The 18,186-nt window shown below is 38.6% G+C and overlaps 1 protein-coding gene across 1 annotated transcript; it reads left to right on the forward strand.

Moving 5' to 3' along the window:
• The first annotated feature begins 818 nt into the window (after positions 1-818).
• Positions 819-17,697, forward strand: LOC141899034 (uncharacterized). Its single transcript, XM_074785186.1, has 16 exons — positions 819-883; positions 2,714-2,867; positions 3,770-4,846; positions 5,264-5,364; positions 5,672-5,777; positions 5,866-5,967; positions 6,724-6,837; positions 7,390-7,502; positions 8,164-8,221; positions 8,367-8,425; positions 8,640-8,700; positions 8,784-8,908; positions 9,406-9,613; positions 10,429-10,518; positions 11,264-11,353; positions 13,795-17,697. The coding sequence occupies exons 1-16, from the start codon at positions 819-821 to the stop codon at positions 13,828-13,830; spliced, it is 2,559 nt and encodes an 852-aa protein (XP_074641287.1). The 3' UTR covers positions 13,831-17,697.
• Positions 17,698-18,186: the final 489 nt, after the last annotated feature.

Here is an 18,186-nt window from a genome sequence, read left to right on the forward strand (position 1 = left end):
AAAGAAAAAATGTTGAAGGGTTTAATTCGGGATCCCCCGAGCCAGCGAGTTCAAGCGTTCCAAGTTAAAAGTTTCAAATGATTTGGCATGGCTATTTAGTTATCATTCTTTAAGATTAATTCTTCCCTATTGAGTTTTCTCAGATCTTTTTCCTGATTACGTGTTCAGAAATTTTTATTCTAAGAAAAATGAAAAACTTTGTCTTTGACTAAAAAAAGTCGGATTTCAATTAATCTCAGTGCAATCTCTATCGTTACATCTTTAAGCCTTGCAACTGGGATAATTCTGTGATAGCTGTTCCTTTCATAAAATGTTTGCCTCAGGGTTTTTTCAGTTGAAAACCAATGTCCCGCGTGCACTGTCAGGTTAGTAATAAAACTTAGGTAAAAGGATCCTCGTATTAAAAGTGTTTGTCCACTTGTCTTGATCTTCGGATTGTGGTAAAAAAACGAGGCTCTACATTAACGTGATAAAACTACGCAATAAATCGCGAGAGCCGAATGAAATATGAGTCCCACTATCACAAGTTCGAAAGAGATTTTAAAACATCAAAAATATAAAGAATTAATTAAAAACTCGAATTTTCGGTTTTATCCTAAAAACCATTCTCAAGAGTGAAACCATTCTCTTGTTTTTAGGATAAAACCGAAAATTCGAGTTTTTAATTAAGTCTTTATATTTTTGATGTTTTAAAATCGAGGCTCTTCATTGTAAAAAAAAACGAGATTGGGATGCCGGTGTGGTGCCGCTTTAATAACGCCGCGATAAGCGTCGATCGCGCGTATTTCCCTCTCTGCCATTTCGCAGAATAATCAATCATGGCCGCCGACAGGAGGTTAGATCATCCTTACGCAGCAGGCAAAAACATCGACTCGTCTAGGCCGTAAGTATTGCCTGTGCACGTCGTCATTCGGCACGGTCGCGGGGAAAAATGCCTGGGTTCGTTTGCGTCTATTTTCACGCTATTTGCATGATTGAGACGTGCGCAATAACGCTCGGAAGCGAGCTGTTTGCTGCACGGTCGCTTCGGGAACCGATAATGTGACGTCAATTGTGATCACGTGTGACAACAACTGAATAGTAAATACAAGCACGTGGTGATGTTTTGATTGACCCTTAGAGTTGATAAAGATAAGAAAGACATCATTCAGAGTCTTGATGTTTAATTGTGTGTCAAACTGAAGGTGTGAACAATCCTTGTGGTGCTTTATAGATTATATAACTGTATTGGCCAAAAGGGTTAAAAGCTGTGCATACCGCCATACTGGGAAGTGTCAACAAGTCTTATGTCTATTTCAACTTGACTTGAGAGCACATCTGGTGGTCTAGCTCGTTTTGATGGTACATACCTGATGACACTGCATGGCAGGTCTCTGATTGGGTCAGAAATTGGGAGCAGTGACTGCAGTTTAGTGGTGCCAAATTGTAACCATATCCCTTGCCCAGGCCAGTACCATACAATGGAAGGGGTTACCTATACTCTGGCTTTCCAGAAAATATATTGATCTTGCTGTTGCGACGACTGAAGTGTTAGGACTTGTTCCTGGCATGTATTAATCGGACACAAAATCATATCATTCATATGAATGAAAGGGATTATCATCCTTATTCCAAGATCATAGAGTGTAGTTTGATTTATGAAGTGCTAGGGTTGCGTATGGGACACAAGTAATATGCATGGAACCTAATGTTAACATTCCTGCTCAAATGCTATCAAAACTCATGAACTTTTCGTTGCATAGTATATAAGGACTGAAAAATCCATTGAAGGATTAGGGTTATAGGGATTGGTTACAGATGTCAGATTATAAATATTGCCGTGTAGTGTTAGGGTTATGATTATTTGACCTTTTGTCCCTTATTAAAATCAATGATATGTGGCTCCCGCAGTCATAGTCAGTCACCTCAGCTTTACTTTCATTTGAATCTGATCAATATAAAATGAGCACTGTCCCTTTCTATAAAGTTTGGCTGTTCGCCAGACTAACAATGTGATTCCTTATTGATTTTGGTAAAATTATGATAGGCATTCAGAATTATGGATTGATTGCCGTATGGATTATCAAACTTAAAGCTGTATTAAAAAAATTGTTGTCGGATTCTATAATCTTTCCAGTGATGTTATTGCTGAGCATATTAGGGGCCACCTTGATTATTCTGAAAATGGAAATGCAAGTATATTATTTATGAGATGGATTAGCTGACTCATTTAGAAAATCCGAAATACCCTAGTTTGGGGTTGAAATGTCCAGACTGTACTGTTATGATTTCAATAGGTGCATGGGCATAAGGCTTTCTAAAATTTGCAAAATTTGAAATTATCAAAATTGTTAAAAAGTTAATCGGTAGGTCCTGACGCTTTCCGATGGCTAACAAGCAACCATTGTTGTTTGGCAAATTCACCTGGACCCGGTTGTATAGACTGAGTATCAAAGTTATCCCTAGGGGTAAATCCTTAATCTGGGTGACAAGCCATAGTAACAATGAGAAACCATGTTTATAACTGACAAATTTCAAAATATTCCCTTGGACTGTTTTTCTTCCACATCTATGAAACCCAGCCTCGGACATTATCCATATTCATGGTTATGAATATATAATTTGACCACTGTGGGTTCCGTGACTTAGGAGGAGCAAAGGAGCAATGTGATGAAAATATTTCCTCGCCATTGTCAAGAGCCACACTAATATTAAGATTTCGATTTTCTATTAGATTAATCATACAACACACGCAGCAAGGAAGGGCGCCGTCGCCCCCGCAAAATTATTCATCAGCAACTCAAAGAATTCCGATGAACATGTCGACTGGTGGTATCGTCGAACCGGGACAGTTACCGCCGCACTGGCAACGTGCTTTATCAGACCAGGTGAGCTACGACATGATGTCTGGGCGAATAAACCAATCAAGATTGCCCTGGCACGTGCCGACGCCCTCAATCGCCGATCAGGTGAGATAAAAGTAAACCGGACAATTTTGTCGTGCATCGGGGTCTGTCGTGTATAATCGGATGCCTGAGAATATGGGTTTCTTCGATGTGGCGTCTTCATTCACTGTCCGTTTTGCAAGTTAATTGTTGGTAAGCTCACCTGTTATTCCACTACCCCCGGTATTCACTGGTGTGTATCAGCTGACCGGCTATATACATTATATATGTGTAACATTTGCTGTAAATCCTTTCATTACATAATATGTATCTGATATTATCATTCGCCAATTGCGCGTTTTAAAAAAGTGAGTACCTATGTTGAACTGCAGCCAGTTTTATGGACTGGGTTTTTAACATTTGACCAATAACTGGTCAATGCTAAATTAGAAAAAAAGTGTGGAAACATGTCCAATTGCAACGATGTGTATCTTGGTCTATAAAACTGGTGGTCCCTGGTGTTGTGAAACACTCACGCAAAATCATTCATCCATACAAGTAAAAGAATATCAGCCCCTCTGAATGTCCCTGTATGATGGACGTACTGTATACATGTACTTTTGTTGCATTTTGCCTGTCCACAGTTATATGGAGTAAAATGTTTTTCGACGATAAAGAAGATTTGGACTTCAGTAAATCATTATTCATCAACGAGGGGGCAATTTTGCTGCTTGACACAGATTGAAATTTAAGAAAAATATTTCCCCGTCTCTATAAAAGGGTCTCAAACTTCTCTTTGCTATGATTTAATTCTGTAAACCACAATTTATTTCTGGAGCTGATTAGAGAAAAGGTTATTCAACCTTATGTTGCACTATCATTGATGACTATTGATTTGATTTCAGATTTTACTGTCACAGCAACAATCAGGGCATACTTTTGCCGGGACAGTACGGTCTAATCCTCAACAGCCAGGCGCTGCTCATCCGCGTAGTCTGACGAATGATGGCCTAAACGCCGGCCAGGGCGCGCCGCGTGGAAAGACTCCGCCGCCATTGTCGCAAGCGCATTTACCGCTGCGAGTCGGCCAACTACACATGGGACCGTCGTTCGATCGGTTGAAACTCGCCGAAGAAGTCCGTTCGTGGCAACGAGTATCGCCCGTACAGTCCAGAGTATCACCAGTGCCTTCGAATTCAATGCATTTAATGGAACCGCAGGATTTATCAAATCGTTTGTCTCCGTTTCACCCCGAACTGCAGCGTATTTCTCCGTCGCGCCTCGCCGAGTTGCAAAACCGGACTTCGCCGTCGCGATCGTCGGACATGTTGTTGCAGCGGATATCGCCGTTGCACATCGGCGACATCGCCAAGCTGTCGATTCCGATCGCGATGAGCGCTCATTCCAGCCGGTTGAGCCCGGTGTCGACGGCACAGGTGCTCGCGCGTTTACAGAGTTCGTTCCAGGACAGCGGCAGTAACACGCCGCAAGAACGACATTCGGTGTCGCCGGCGAAGATAATCACGCCGCCTCGCCGGCCGAGTCCGTACCAGAGCGCCGAGATTCCGCAGCCGGTGCACCACGTTCCTCCCGTCAGTCACGCGTTCGGACAAAATCTGCCGCGTTTGATGGGGCTGTTATCGAATTCGGAGTTGATCAACACGAACGATCATGTTTCGGCGTTTAGCCAAGCGCGACCGCATGCGCACCACACTGCCTCCCCGTCGGCCGTGCGGCTCGCTCGACCGGTTCCGATCGATACGTCGACCCCGATACTGCCGCCGGACAGAATCCCTCCAGTGCTGCCGTTGATTAACAACGGCGGTCATCAGTTACCTCTTCGGACTAGTGAACCAGTAGCTTTATACCCCGAGCCGCCGAAACTGGAGGCGCAGTCGTCGTCACCTGTCGGCAACAAGGACGGAAGTGAAAATAAGAGAAAAGATGTTGAAGTCCCGAAAAAGCCTGAATTAGTCGATATGGTAGGTTTTAAGAAACGAATTATTCATCAAATCATTGTACCCGATATAGTTGAACTCATTAGCCATGTATTGGAGAAAAATACAGATATGCAGACTTAGAACTAGGAGCCCAGACGGTGAAATCTGTAAAAACCATTTTAGTAGTTTTACTGGTTCTATATATTAGTGAAATAGCCTTCAACAGTAAGTTAGCATCCCACAGTCCGGTAGCGTGATGCCATTTAGTTCCTATTGAACTCTAGTACATCTTGAAATGATCTTTGATCCTCAATGGATTTTACTTAGTGAGAATCATTTAGATCATGAGGAGACTCATGTGGACGATCACTACGCATTAGCTCACCTTGCGGATATCATATACAAGTCTGCCACAGAGTATTCAAGCATTCTATATCATGTGTTCCTTTTGGTTTCCAGCCCAAGCCGTTCAATAGACGGCCAAATACATTGAGTAACTTTCCATCTACATCACACCGACCTACTTACCGCTCACATTCCATAGCTATGCATCGAGCCAAGTAAGTATGAAGTATATTCGGAAAAATCTCGGCAAAAGCCGTAGGAGTAAAATCCAGATCATACTAGGGATCATTCGAATACATGGGGTCGATATCTAGATTTTAATTACCGGTATGATTGAGTATGTTGTGGAAACTTTCAGTTTTTGATCCGTAGTTATTAACCTAGTACATGTACTCAGAACTAATAATCGAATGCATTCTCCGATGTTCAATCGTAAACATTTTACTAGTATCTGATCCCGAAGATTAGTATTTTACTAGTAGTCATGTCTACATGGATTAAGTGTGCATATTGTATTTTCAGGGCTGGTTGTATCACCAGTTCAGCGAAGTCATTGGACTTGCTTCGTCAGAATCTTCAAAAAAGCGTCAACAAAGAAATCGACGAGGTTATTCAGAAATACGTCGAGGTGAGCCTCTTCGAAACCGTCCTTCGATTACTTACCGCCTCTTAAGACACGAATTTTAACGTTTTATCTACCCTGAATTTTTTCGCAGAAATATTTCAAGAGTGGAATGGATAACATTCGAATGAATAATGGCGAGAACAGCGTGACAGACGAACATCTTCAGGCTGTGTGTCGACAAATTATGGAAGAGGTATGATTTTGCGATTGAATTATTATCTATTTTTCTGATAGAATTACAACAAATTGTAATATAGTGAATACTTTAATGAAGCAGTAATAATATATCAACATAAAATGATGTAATGATTTGCCAGGGAAAGCTGGATAAGGTTAAATCTTGTGATGCAACTCACCCGTCGGATTCATTCTTACTCTCACACACAATCACCAACTTACACCATATATAATGTGAAGAAGTAAAAAGGGTTTCCATGCAAAAAAAAAACAAATCAGATTTTGAAGGAAATGTATATAGAAAGATCGAGTAGACTGCTCTTAATGTAGATCATTTGGGACCAATGAAATTGATCAGGAATATCCCTATGTTATTTGAGGGTAATTCAGTAGTGGCCAGGTTCTTAGTGGGTATCCAATCAGTAGGAGCTAACTGTTATAGAAATAGTTAATAACCATTCGAGTAAATTTCAAATTGTTTGCAATGTACTTTTTGAGATCTCTTCAAGACAAGTCTTAGCCGTGTGAGAGTAAAATTTAGTCTTAATTCTACGTCGGGACTGTATCTACTTTCACGAAAAAATGACAAGTTTTTCAAAGGTAACTAATCAGTTATAGGTAACGGATAGTCTATGAAACTATGTTTGGCCCAGATGCAGCTAGCTCCATGATATGAATGTTTGGGAGTTAAGAGATCACTTGTGTAATTTGTTGTTGTTGTTGTTGTTGGTGGGACCTTGTAAGATTGATTATTTTCTCTGCTACTATTCAGGCGAAAAAGATGTATTCCGATACTCGCAGCAGTACACCAGCTGGTGACATTTCTGACAACATATCTGAAGCCGGAAGCCATGTCGAACCGCCGGTTAAAAAGCGACAGCCACGAGTAAGCATCGAGCCAGTCGGTGCACTAAAACATAACAACTATTCAAATTTTTTTAATCTATGATAGATTAGTCCTTTGTTCGAGGAGGGGAAATAAAACACTTGAAATAGAAAATAGAGCACTATCTTATGATTCCTATGTAGTTATCGATCTTTGATCTTAATATCCCAGTAAATACCGGCGGTATCATTGATTTTGATAAACAACGGAACCTGCAAAATGCAATAATCTGCACAGTGAAATATGAAAAATAAGCCTTCAAATCTCGATTCAAACTATGATGTTTTGGCTTAAATAGAGAACACTGTTGTGCAGGTGGGAAGATGATTATACTATAGTTTAAGAATTCGTAAAATTCATGCATATTCCATTACTGATTTAACTATCTATTCAATATTGTTTTAGTAAAATGCAGATTGGGTTTCTCGCTAATAGTTAAATGGATTCTTTTTTATATTTCAATGATATTCATCTTCAGAACAGCTGTTAGAAATCAATATAGTCCTTCATATTTTTAAATACGTGTGTTTATATCGTTGTTATCTACTGCAGACGTTAGCTGGCAGACGCCGCAAGCATTCCGATTCCGACTCTGAAGCCAGTCAACCAGTAGTCTCAACGAAAAAGAAAAAGGGCCGATTTGCTCACCTACACGGCGGTTCGGGGTAAGTGTCATTGATTGAGGGATTGTCCCTTTAATTCGTAAATCAGTATGGTTGACAAGTGACAGATGGCAGCACCTGCTTGGTCAGCGTCTGAAGATAATTTATGTCTCCAGGGCATCAATTAATCTAATTTATGACTTTCGTAGTAGAGTGAAGAAGATAAGGTTCGTTCACCTGAGCTCTTAAATCAAACTTGACACAAGACAGAGCAGGACACCAACAACTAATTGTGTCTTAAAGTTAATTTTTCATTCCTTTAAGTGAACAGGAAAAATAACTTTTAAAAAGTTTGTGGGCGCCTTGAAAAAATCATATATTTGTGACGTAGTGCATCTCTCAAAAAATGGTTATTAGAATCTATCAAAAATAAAAGTAGAGTTGTGGAATGTATTTGATTATAAAATAAACACCAAAATTCTCAATTGTAATTGTTATTTTAAAACGCCAATATTGATAACATAGTGCACATCGACTCACACAGAACCCCTTGAATAACGCATAGGCCTACTAGGTATCAATGTATATAAACATTATTGTAACTGTTTTTACGGTGTCAAAAAAAATGTCAACATGTCTTCAGGAATTATAATCTAGTTGAAGCTGCTTGTTTCTCTGTAATAAATAGTGTAATAAGTGCCACTTTCTTATAATGTCATTGTAGACGTTTAACGCCATGCAAGTCGGTAAAACCAGAACAGATAAAAAGAGAAGGCCCAAAGGTATGCAAGTAGTATTTTGTATTAATGCATAGGGCAGCGCAAAACGTATGAGATGTTTCTGTGTAGCACTAGAATCATGAGACATCTTGTGGTCTGTAGTTCATACCATGTTCATCCCTGATTAAACTTTGTATATCATTTTCAGTGGGATCCCGAAAGGCTGAATGAAGACTGTCGCTTTGTCATGGGTGCTAAAGCTAACAAGTAAGCTTTCGTAACCATTTTTCTTACGACCAGGTGATAACAACAATGCTATTCAATGAATTTGTTTGAATTACTGAAATTATTAGGGCAGCTTCTGGCCTATAGCTATGTGGTAAAAATAGCAAAATAGATTGAGAGGAATAGCTGGAATCCAATTTTTGTCATAATTCTTAAAGTAAAGCACGTACAAAGTTTTTAATGGTTTATCTTCCAGAGCATTGGGTCTCGGCAATACTAGGGGTCGACTTTATATTAAACACCCCAATGTGTTCAAGGTAAGAACAATTGTACCATTAGTTTCATTGCTAAAAATGAGAGAAAGTCCTCGGGTAGCCCATGAAATATTTTGTGTTTTCAGTATTCTGGTGATCAAGACGATAAGCAATGGCTGTATGAACATGGTCACATGCCAGCAGTGGGTGGGAAGGCTTACATGTTATTGACCGAGGATATTAAAGACTTGGCAGAAACAGCTGAATACAAGTAAGTTCTTTTCATGTTATTGGTTGTCTTCGAAATGGTACTGTTAACGTGAATTTTATTTGTATACAGCCTTACTCGGACATGGCCAACTCAGACCTTTGCCTAACCTCGCAAGAAAAAAGAATCATTTCCAACGCATTCTCCGACCCATAACTCGAACCAATCTGGCTGATCCCAGTTAGTCCGTGTTAGGCAAGGTTTACTGTACCTGGATTTCGTAGCCCTACAACACCTCTATATCATATAAGATATGATACTTGACATATCTATTATAGCAGCAGCAGCAAGTTTGAAATTTTGATCTTTGCACACTTTTTGTTCATTACATTTGTATGAACAAATTCATGGTCAGGAAATAATGTTAATGTTATAATGTTAGGAACTGTGGAATTTTAATTTTACTATGTCAAATATCCACAGGTGAGCTTAAACCAACTTTTGAGCAACTGGTTCCTGGTTATTATAACATGTTTAACTACATTCTGTTCTGTACGCAGGGATAGCCCGGGTTTGTTATTGCATCATTTGGAAGGATTTACTGTGCCGGAATGGATGTTGCACAAGATGCGTAATCAAATGAACGGCATGCGCACGGATTTGAAATCGGGTTCTAAAGCTGGCGGTGGTACGAGTTCAACTGCCGTCAGCCGCTCGGTCACACCGGTCGATAAAGACGCTTCGAGCATTATTAGTCTCGACCAGGCGGTAAGTTCAAACAAACCCTAGCGATAGATTTTCGAAGAACATTTCTCTTGCATTATTGTGCATCATTTTTTGTCCAGCGTTGGTGTTCGTCAAACTAGGTTCGTGCTATGAATTTCTAAGTGCGATGTATGTAGATTTTAAATCTGAAGTGTTCAAGTTTTCGTTTGTTCACACGTTTGCTGCCAGTTAAGAATATACTCCTACTTCCGGTTCTGTCACAGTGGCGTTGGAACCGTAGCGACTGCAGCGGCCAAAGCTGCGGTAATAATTTACTGAATTTACTTTTTTTCTTTGAATACAACGTTTTTAAAGAAAATTAAGTAAATTCACAGCAGCAACATTTAAAAATTGTCGAAAATCGGTATTTGGCCGCAGCAATCAAAAATTGCTTCCAACGCGCCTGTGTCACCAATGCCGTCTATGAATATATTCGTAGCTGATTCTTCCCATTTACATGTGAATGATACATTTCCTGATTAGCTGACAATGTGAAACTCTGCTTTATTCTCATTGCCCATTGGTCAATTTCGAAAACAAAGATTGACTATGTAACAGCTCCAGTGCCAACCTACGAGTATATTCATGGTGGCAATTGGAGGCTGTAGTGTATTATCAAGCTGGCAGCAAATGTGTACAAGATGAAATCGAACCAGTTTCTATTCTATTGACATAGGGAATAAATATTTCATTAAGACACCGACGGTAAACTATCATTATGCCGAGATTTACCACTGTATTGTATTTTTGGTTAGCCTGTTGTTGTTTTGCAAATGGTTTCAGTTTATAAAGTTGTTAGTACGCGTACATATTTACAGGACAGTCTCAGTGACCTTGTTGATGGCGATGACTTGGATAAAACACTGCCTTTTACCGGCTCCAGTTTAAAGTCAAAATTAAGCGAGGAGGTAAATTTTTCGACAACCCTTTTGGGCTTGAATGATATACGGAATTGTGTTTGCTCTTTAAATCCCAGGGCCTCAGAGTTTGGAATGTTTAGATAACAAAAAATTTGTCATCTAACTAACACCTGCTGCTAATAGAATTGTTCAGGTTGTTGGATAAAATTTGATGAAAAACGATCTGAGGGACGGAGACAATAACTTGCCATTTTCTCCTTTTCATACATCATTCTTAATGAAGTCATATAATCATTAAGGGGGCTAGAAATCAGTGCAAGAAATGATGATGACAGAACAAGATCCCAATATTGGTGATCCTCCCAAAATGGTTTATCTATGGTAACTGATCAATTGTACATGTACGCATATTTATAGACTGAATCAATGAATAGATATAAGGTTTAGAATTCATGCGATTCTTCTTAAAGCCATATTTTCACCATTCAGATCGAGATCTGCCTTATAATTATTCTTATAGTTAATGGTTTGAAATTTCTATAGCCTGTTCCAGAGTATTGATAATTGTAGGTTAACATCTGTCTGTCGGTCTTTTCGAGCCAGTTGCACAGGAGTCTTAGCCTAGTCTTAGTGCACAAATGCACAGCATATCGATCCACTTCAGACAAATAATCTTGAGTTAAAATCACTTTTGGCTGACACGACTTGAGCAACTTAGCCAGAATTCAGAAATGCCTTTACTCGTGTAGCGTTCAAATCTCATAATTCTCGTTTTTCTTTCGCTGAATTTCAGGCTTCGCCGTTGAATAAAGACTTGGATTTGTTGACCGATCCGGATACCGATACGTCATTGGCTGCGATTACACAAACATTCGATTACAGCGTAAGTCCGGTTGCCGGCGTTTCCCCGCTCTGCGCGCTGGTTGATGACGATGACGACGATTCTGATGGCCCGCCCTTGACTGCTGGATTCGATCCTATTCTCCACCATTGACAGCTGATCGCTTTTTAGCTACATCCATAGTATTAGTGGCAGCTGATATTTTCAATTTTATTCGTCTATCTGCGGCCTGAAGTCATTCACTATTCGTTCATCTTTCCTAAGCAGTCGGTATGAGACAGAGCTTAGTACTGGGGTAATCTTGGCAATGCTATTATGTCCGAGTCTTGAGTAAAAAATTTGAGGAATGGTGATTAAGTGCATACTTGCCTAGCAGGGATTCCAACCTGATGGCATCACTAGACTCGGCCACGGCTCGAAACCTTGCCACACTAGAGCGGGTGCGCAGGTACATGCGCTGGTTTACCCCAAGAAAACTTCGGCACCAATCAGAATGCTCATTGTATATTTGCCGAGGAAAATTTCTTGGATAGACTACCGGTAAATGGAAAAACCCGATTTAAAATATAATGGGATTTCTGACTTGTGTGGCAGTGTTTGGATCCCTGCTGGGAAGAATCGATTAAGTGTTGAATGAATGAAGGTTGGATCCAGGCTGCAGTTAGCGACCAACTTTATTGATTCTCTTTCTGGATTAGTAGAATTATCGAAATGGGTATCAAAATGTTTTTCAAGGGCTTTGATCTGGTTCTACAAATAAATGCCTTAAATGAAACTGAAATTGAAGAGGCCTTCAACCCTATGTGCAACTCAGGGGGTCGAATCAATATCAGTATAAACATCATTAGAACTTGACAGTATTTTAGCGTTGTATGCAGGCATGGATTCTCACAGCTTAATCGCAGTGACTCGAGTCTCTTTGCAGGTTCTCCATCCGTTATCAGGAGATAGTTGGAAGTTACCGTATTGAAGGTAATCTACTAACTCCATATAGAGCTCCCTCTCCCGGTGGTGCTAGCTTTGATAATAAACAACTTAGTAGAACACAATTTCACTGTCCAATTCATTTTAAGCATACCCGTGTAACACAAACATATTATCATAACTATTAGGTCATACAGTAGATTGCACCTTTCTCTGTAGAGTTAAAGCTGGGGAAATTGTACTACGGGAATTGGTAGATTGAAATATTCATGCAAATTATTGTGCATTATTTAGGGGGGGGGAATACGGAAATATTTCTGTTGAGACAAATGGTTTACAATCTTGGGCTAGATTTGAAATATTCATTTTGTGTATAGTCAAATTTAACCCTGGACTATATCCCCGACCTGGGTCTTCATTGGTATCGAGTTAGGGGAATTCTTCTGTATGACGGTGTCTGATTGTAATAATTCAATTTCTGGGCATTCTCATTTTCCTCGGCGTTTGAAAGGAAACCATCTTCATGATTAACACCTAACTTCTATCGTGGTGATTTCAACTTCACTGAGATGAAAACTAATCGTTTGTTTTTGTAATATGGCTTTGGAGCATTTGTGTAAGGCATATCACTTTTACATCCTCTGAACCTAAAAAACCTCTTTGGGATGTAAGTATAGAGCAAATGTTTAAGATTACTTTTATATGAAGTGTGATAGATGTTTATTGAGCCCTCGAGAACTGTAACTATTCAATATATTCTCATATTTTTGAATCGGTCCTTCCTTTCAATGATATTTTGACTTGTTACTGTTCACTTTTCACAGGGTGGTAGCCCTGTTTAAAAGATTGGTGAAGCACCAACATTCAATGTACTGGCAGCTTCAAATATTGGCATGCTACTTCATGATAGCGGTGATTAATTTCTAGAACCAACGCTTTAGATAAGCATTTACGGATGAGCCTATGCTTTTAGTTACGATTGTTCCGAATGAAGTAGCCAGTAACAGCAAGGCTTAAACTATTTATTGCATGAACAACCTATGATGCTCAATTGAAATCTCAAAGTAATCATCTGAACTGTGCTCTATATATTTTAGTTTTGTTCTTCATTAACGATGAAATATATATGTATGTTTTATTGAAAAAGAAATCTCAGGGGAAGTATTTGCACGGTCTAACTCGCTTGAACCGGATCAGTTGGCACCGATGAAATCTATCTGATCGAGTATTCCATATGATTCCAAAAAAATGATATTCTAGATACTGGTGGAGAAAAATGCAACAGTGGAACCTCGTTATAATGAACTCGGATAAAACGATTCATCGGATATAACAAATATAGAATTTCATCCAGAGTAAGACATTTTGATAACTTTCATACTGGATATAAGGAACTATAGGTTATAACAAACATATTTTCTTGTCCGGCGAAGTTCGCTGTAACGAAGTTCCACTGTGTCCCGATGAGATCGAAGCGGGTTGGACTGTATTAAGGGATATAGAATTATTCCTCATCTTTCGTAATGAAGGCGTGAATTGATTGGTTTATTTTTTTGTAGCGCAGACGGGTGTTGTGCGTGGCTTTTGGTGCCTGACTGCCAGCATTGTATTAAACACAGACTGCACAAAATACTTCTCGATTGAAGGAAATTTATATACTATTTTGTGTACATTGAACAAGATTGTACTTTTGTATTTTGCCTTTATGTATGGCCTATGCATGTGTACATGTGCCATGATTTGTATTGAATTGATTCAAGATTGTATTTACGTACATGTACATCAACCCACTACTTGAATTGAATGCTAATTCAGATTTGATTATTTCCATTCGTTTATTTGCCAGTGAATACCGGTAGATAGTCATTTAGACTGGTAGATAATTGTCTTTAGAACAAAAATGAGAATGGTTATTCAGTCTATATATCTTTCTAATAAGGTAGGCCTAATGGTTTCTATCTTCAATTTTCCATCCATGACTTATAAATTCAAATTCCACACTTGTTTATAAGTCACCAGTAACTGTCAAAGTTATCTTCAAAGGTAGCTTTATGGTTAAAGGCTAATATAGAAGGGGCATTCAAATGATTTCTGCGCATGGCAAGAGCTGTACTTGTGTGGTGCCAAATTTTCTAGAATACTGCAGCGCTTACAAAATCAGTTGTGTTCACGCGAGATTCGGTGCTTAGTAAGCCCACTTTTAAGTTTGGTATACCGATTTGGGGAGTGTTTTCGAGATGACGTCTATCTTTGTTTTCTCGCATTTTTCTGATATTCTGTCCCTTGAATTGCCAATACGGTGTACACTTGACTGTGCTATTAAATTCATTGCAAATGTCAGCAAAATACTTCCATCGCTGGGCATAACTGTCATTTTTGGTGGCTTCTTATGTTAAAAATGGCTGTTGAAAATCATCTGAAAAGTGCATGGATATACAATCATTTTCTGCACTTGGGCTGATATTTCGTACTTGACTGAATAAGTCATGAATTGGCCTCAAGCAATTTAGGCGTGTGAACACTTACTACTGTACTGAAATCCTCGTGTGAACACCACTGTATTTATGGTGGTAGATGCAAACCTGACCAAATGACCACTGGTTCCAATAACACGCGCAGTTGTAATAATGCTTTTAAGTTTTAAGAGAATTAACTTTTTTTAAGCTCTCTAATTGCATGCGAATGTTTTATCAAAACTGGATCTGTATGATGTGAAGTTTGTGATATTATAGTTATTCTAATGAACAGTGTTCATAATCTCAACAGTATTATAGATCTGACTATGGGAAAATATTATTATTCATAAATACAGTAGTTCAGCAGTACTAGTGGGTATTGACTCAAATGATCATTCAGCCCAGTTTACCACCAAATGTTTGATATACAGTTGGGTCTGATTATGAGTACTTTTTGGAAAAACAATTGCACCTTAAGTTAATATGTTGATGAAAAAACATTTAAAAATGTGTAACTTGTCCGTAGATAACTGAACTATCCTTGGGTTCTTGGATGATCGATCATAGGAAATAACTGGCGATACTGTCAACTTTGTGAATCGTGGTTAGTACATATGATGTACGCGTAGAGTGATAGATATGTTGTAAAGGACCAAATAATATTTGTGATAATATTCTTCGCTGTATGATGATGATTGGTGACAAACTGTTGATTGTTGAGGTGGATGTATATATTATAGTTGTAGTTACCTACTCGTATTGCTCAGTTAACAGTAGGCAGCTCATAGTTGATTCATGACAAAATTTGGTGACGACCCGTAAATATGATTTGATATGGGTCTCTCAAGCGACTGATCTATAAAACTGGCCCCTTTAATACGATTAGTGCACCAGACAAAAAAAAACCGGACATTAAAAATGTTGCTATGTAACAGAGTAACATCCTTGCTCGCCAAGACATCATTGCCTCCCGCCAACTAACCGTGTCCGTAATTGGTCAATTACACCACCCAAGATTTCTTGGTGGACAGGTTGCCGCTCAGCGGCTACCAGTTAATATCTAGCTGATCAGATGCGTGGTATTGATAGAGCGAATCTGCCGGTGAAAAACAACGCATCTGTTTGGCTCGATACATAGACTAGTGGCCGCTGAGGGGCAACCAGTCTACTCACTCGAGAAATCTTGAAGAAACTGCGACCAGGGTTTGCGTTCGCGTGAGCTTCGGAGGGAGGCATCCAAACCCTGGCAAGCGAGGATGTATTATAACAAAGTGGTTGTTCATCCCAGGGAAGGCTATTGCCAAAGCGTTCATTTTCAATTACATGTATTTTGACTTTAAGTCAAATCTTACTCAGGAGAACTGTGTTACGACCGGTAAATCCTGAGATACATGCAGTAGGGTTGGCGTTATTTGTCATTGCTCAATGGTTCTAAGGTTTTGTTTTCGAGTTTAGTGATATCTTGACTTAGAACGATTTGAGTGAAGAGTAATCTACTGTATTTGGCGTAGCAATGATTACGTAAAAATAAAATGAAGGCTAGTGAATCAACTTCTGCCTGTAAGTGCTTACTGTGATCAGATTTTCGACGCTTGCCATAATGCCTGAAACCAGAGGTATTGCTGGAAGTACTGGTCTGTTAATTTTCTTTCGCGCAGATAGTTGCGCCGATATCAGTCACATCGTTGTTGCAGCTTTTTTAGCCCGCTTGGGACTAAAGTAAATATCTATCGTGGTTAATAATTTGTGTATAATCGAGTTCCTGCGGACATTATTGCAGTTTTACGGTTTCTTGTAGATGTGCCTATTGTAGAATGGGGTATGGGGTATCGACACTACATGTATATGGGAATAAGGCAGGGGCCTATTTATCCCCAGTATTACTGGAAATACGATTTTCCTCATGTATGCATGAAAATAACATGAATTCCCGGGCGGGTTAAGATATAGCGAATCGTTTTTTTTCTCTTTTATCGATATATCATGTATCCATTACTGTTGTCAAATGGTGCTAATGTGAATGAAAGTTCGTAGCTGGTATTTGTTTTTTCTGAATACGACATGGTGGAGTGTTATTGAGAAAAATTGAAATGACGACAAAAAAAATCAGTGATATCACGTGAATCGTATAAGTCGGACCTCCGAGACGGAGGTATCGATAGCCGTTGTTAGGTATACTGTTTTTTATAATAGATATAATCGAATCGAATGGCAATAAGTTACGAGTACTTATTTTTGAATCATGTTCTATTTCCGAAGTTGAGAATCGTAAAATTTTGCAATGAAGCTGTTGTCGTTTTTTTTCTAAATCGTGGTTACTGAGCGGCGGTGATAGAAATGTTGTGATCGTTGTTATTGATATATATATAAAGTATACAGTTGTTGCGACGATGTTCATTTAAGAAATATTCGTTTTAAAACAGAACAAAATTTGATAACTCCCCCTCTCATCACTTTCTACTTACCCGGTATAGTAAAATGTTATGAAAATTTTGATTTTCAGTTTTATTTTGAGATTTCTATTTTCGATGAAGCGAACCCACTTTTTCATTGCTTATTCTACACACGACACTGATGTTAACTCTTCACTAAAAAATGTATGTTCGAGTAAAAAAAAAACTGTTGCTGGCCTCAAAAAGTAAATGAAAATCGTGTTTTACTTAACGTTTTGTTTTGAGATTCCATTTTTCTTTCTAAGTCGATCAACCTTTTTTGTTACTTATTACGACACAGATATTAATTCTTCACTCAAATTGTCTTACTCCTATGTTTTGATCATTTGTTGACATTTCACGCGAGACCGAGATACTAGAAAAAGCAATTGTATATTATATTGTCGAAGATCTTTTTAATACGTATAGTTTTCGATGTACAGAGATGTTATAAGTGCTAACATTATGAAATGAGTTATGTTACTTTATGAATGTGTGTTGATTTATTTTTCTAGTCGAGAGATGTTCTCTTAATGAATGAAAAAACGTGTTTTTTTGTAACTTGTATAAAAATGTAAAGATAAATATATATATATATAAATATATAAAACCTCCTCTTTGTTAAGGGGAAAATACAAACAAGTTTATACGATTGTTGTATTCTTGTATAAATTGTAAATACTATGAATATCATGATGATGTTTTTCGCGTATATGAAATATGTTATTGTCAGTTGAGGAAATGAATGAATGAATTGCAATAAATATATATATATATTTTGTGACAGATTACATGCTATGTTTATGATCGTCAGATCGCTGGAGACCGTGTGAATTGTCTGAATCGAAAACATTCTCATCCACCAAATACTCGTTAGTTAATTTCCTATTAACTTTCATGTCGAATTATTCCCATTTGTGTGAAAACTCCTAATGAAAATGCCGAGGTATTCCAGTCGGAAGCTGGTGCCAGTTCATCTTACCTAATTTTGTCAGTATGCAACTGCGAAGGTAACTTCCCTTGAAATCGAGTTAGTACCCAAACTCCCAGGACTCGAGTTACA

The sequence above is a fragment of the Tubulanus polymorphus genome, chromosome 2 (genome assembly GCF_964204645.1).
Source record: "Tubulanus polymorphus chromosome 2, tnTubPoly1.2, whole genome shotgun sequence".
Lineage (NCBI taxonomy): Eukaryota > Metazoa > Nemertea > Palaeonemertea > Tubulaniformes > Tubulanidae > Tubulanus > Tubulanus polymorphus.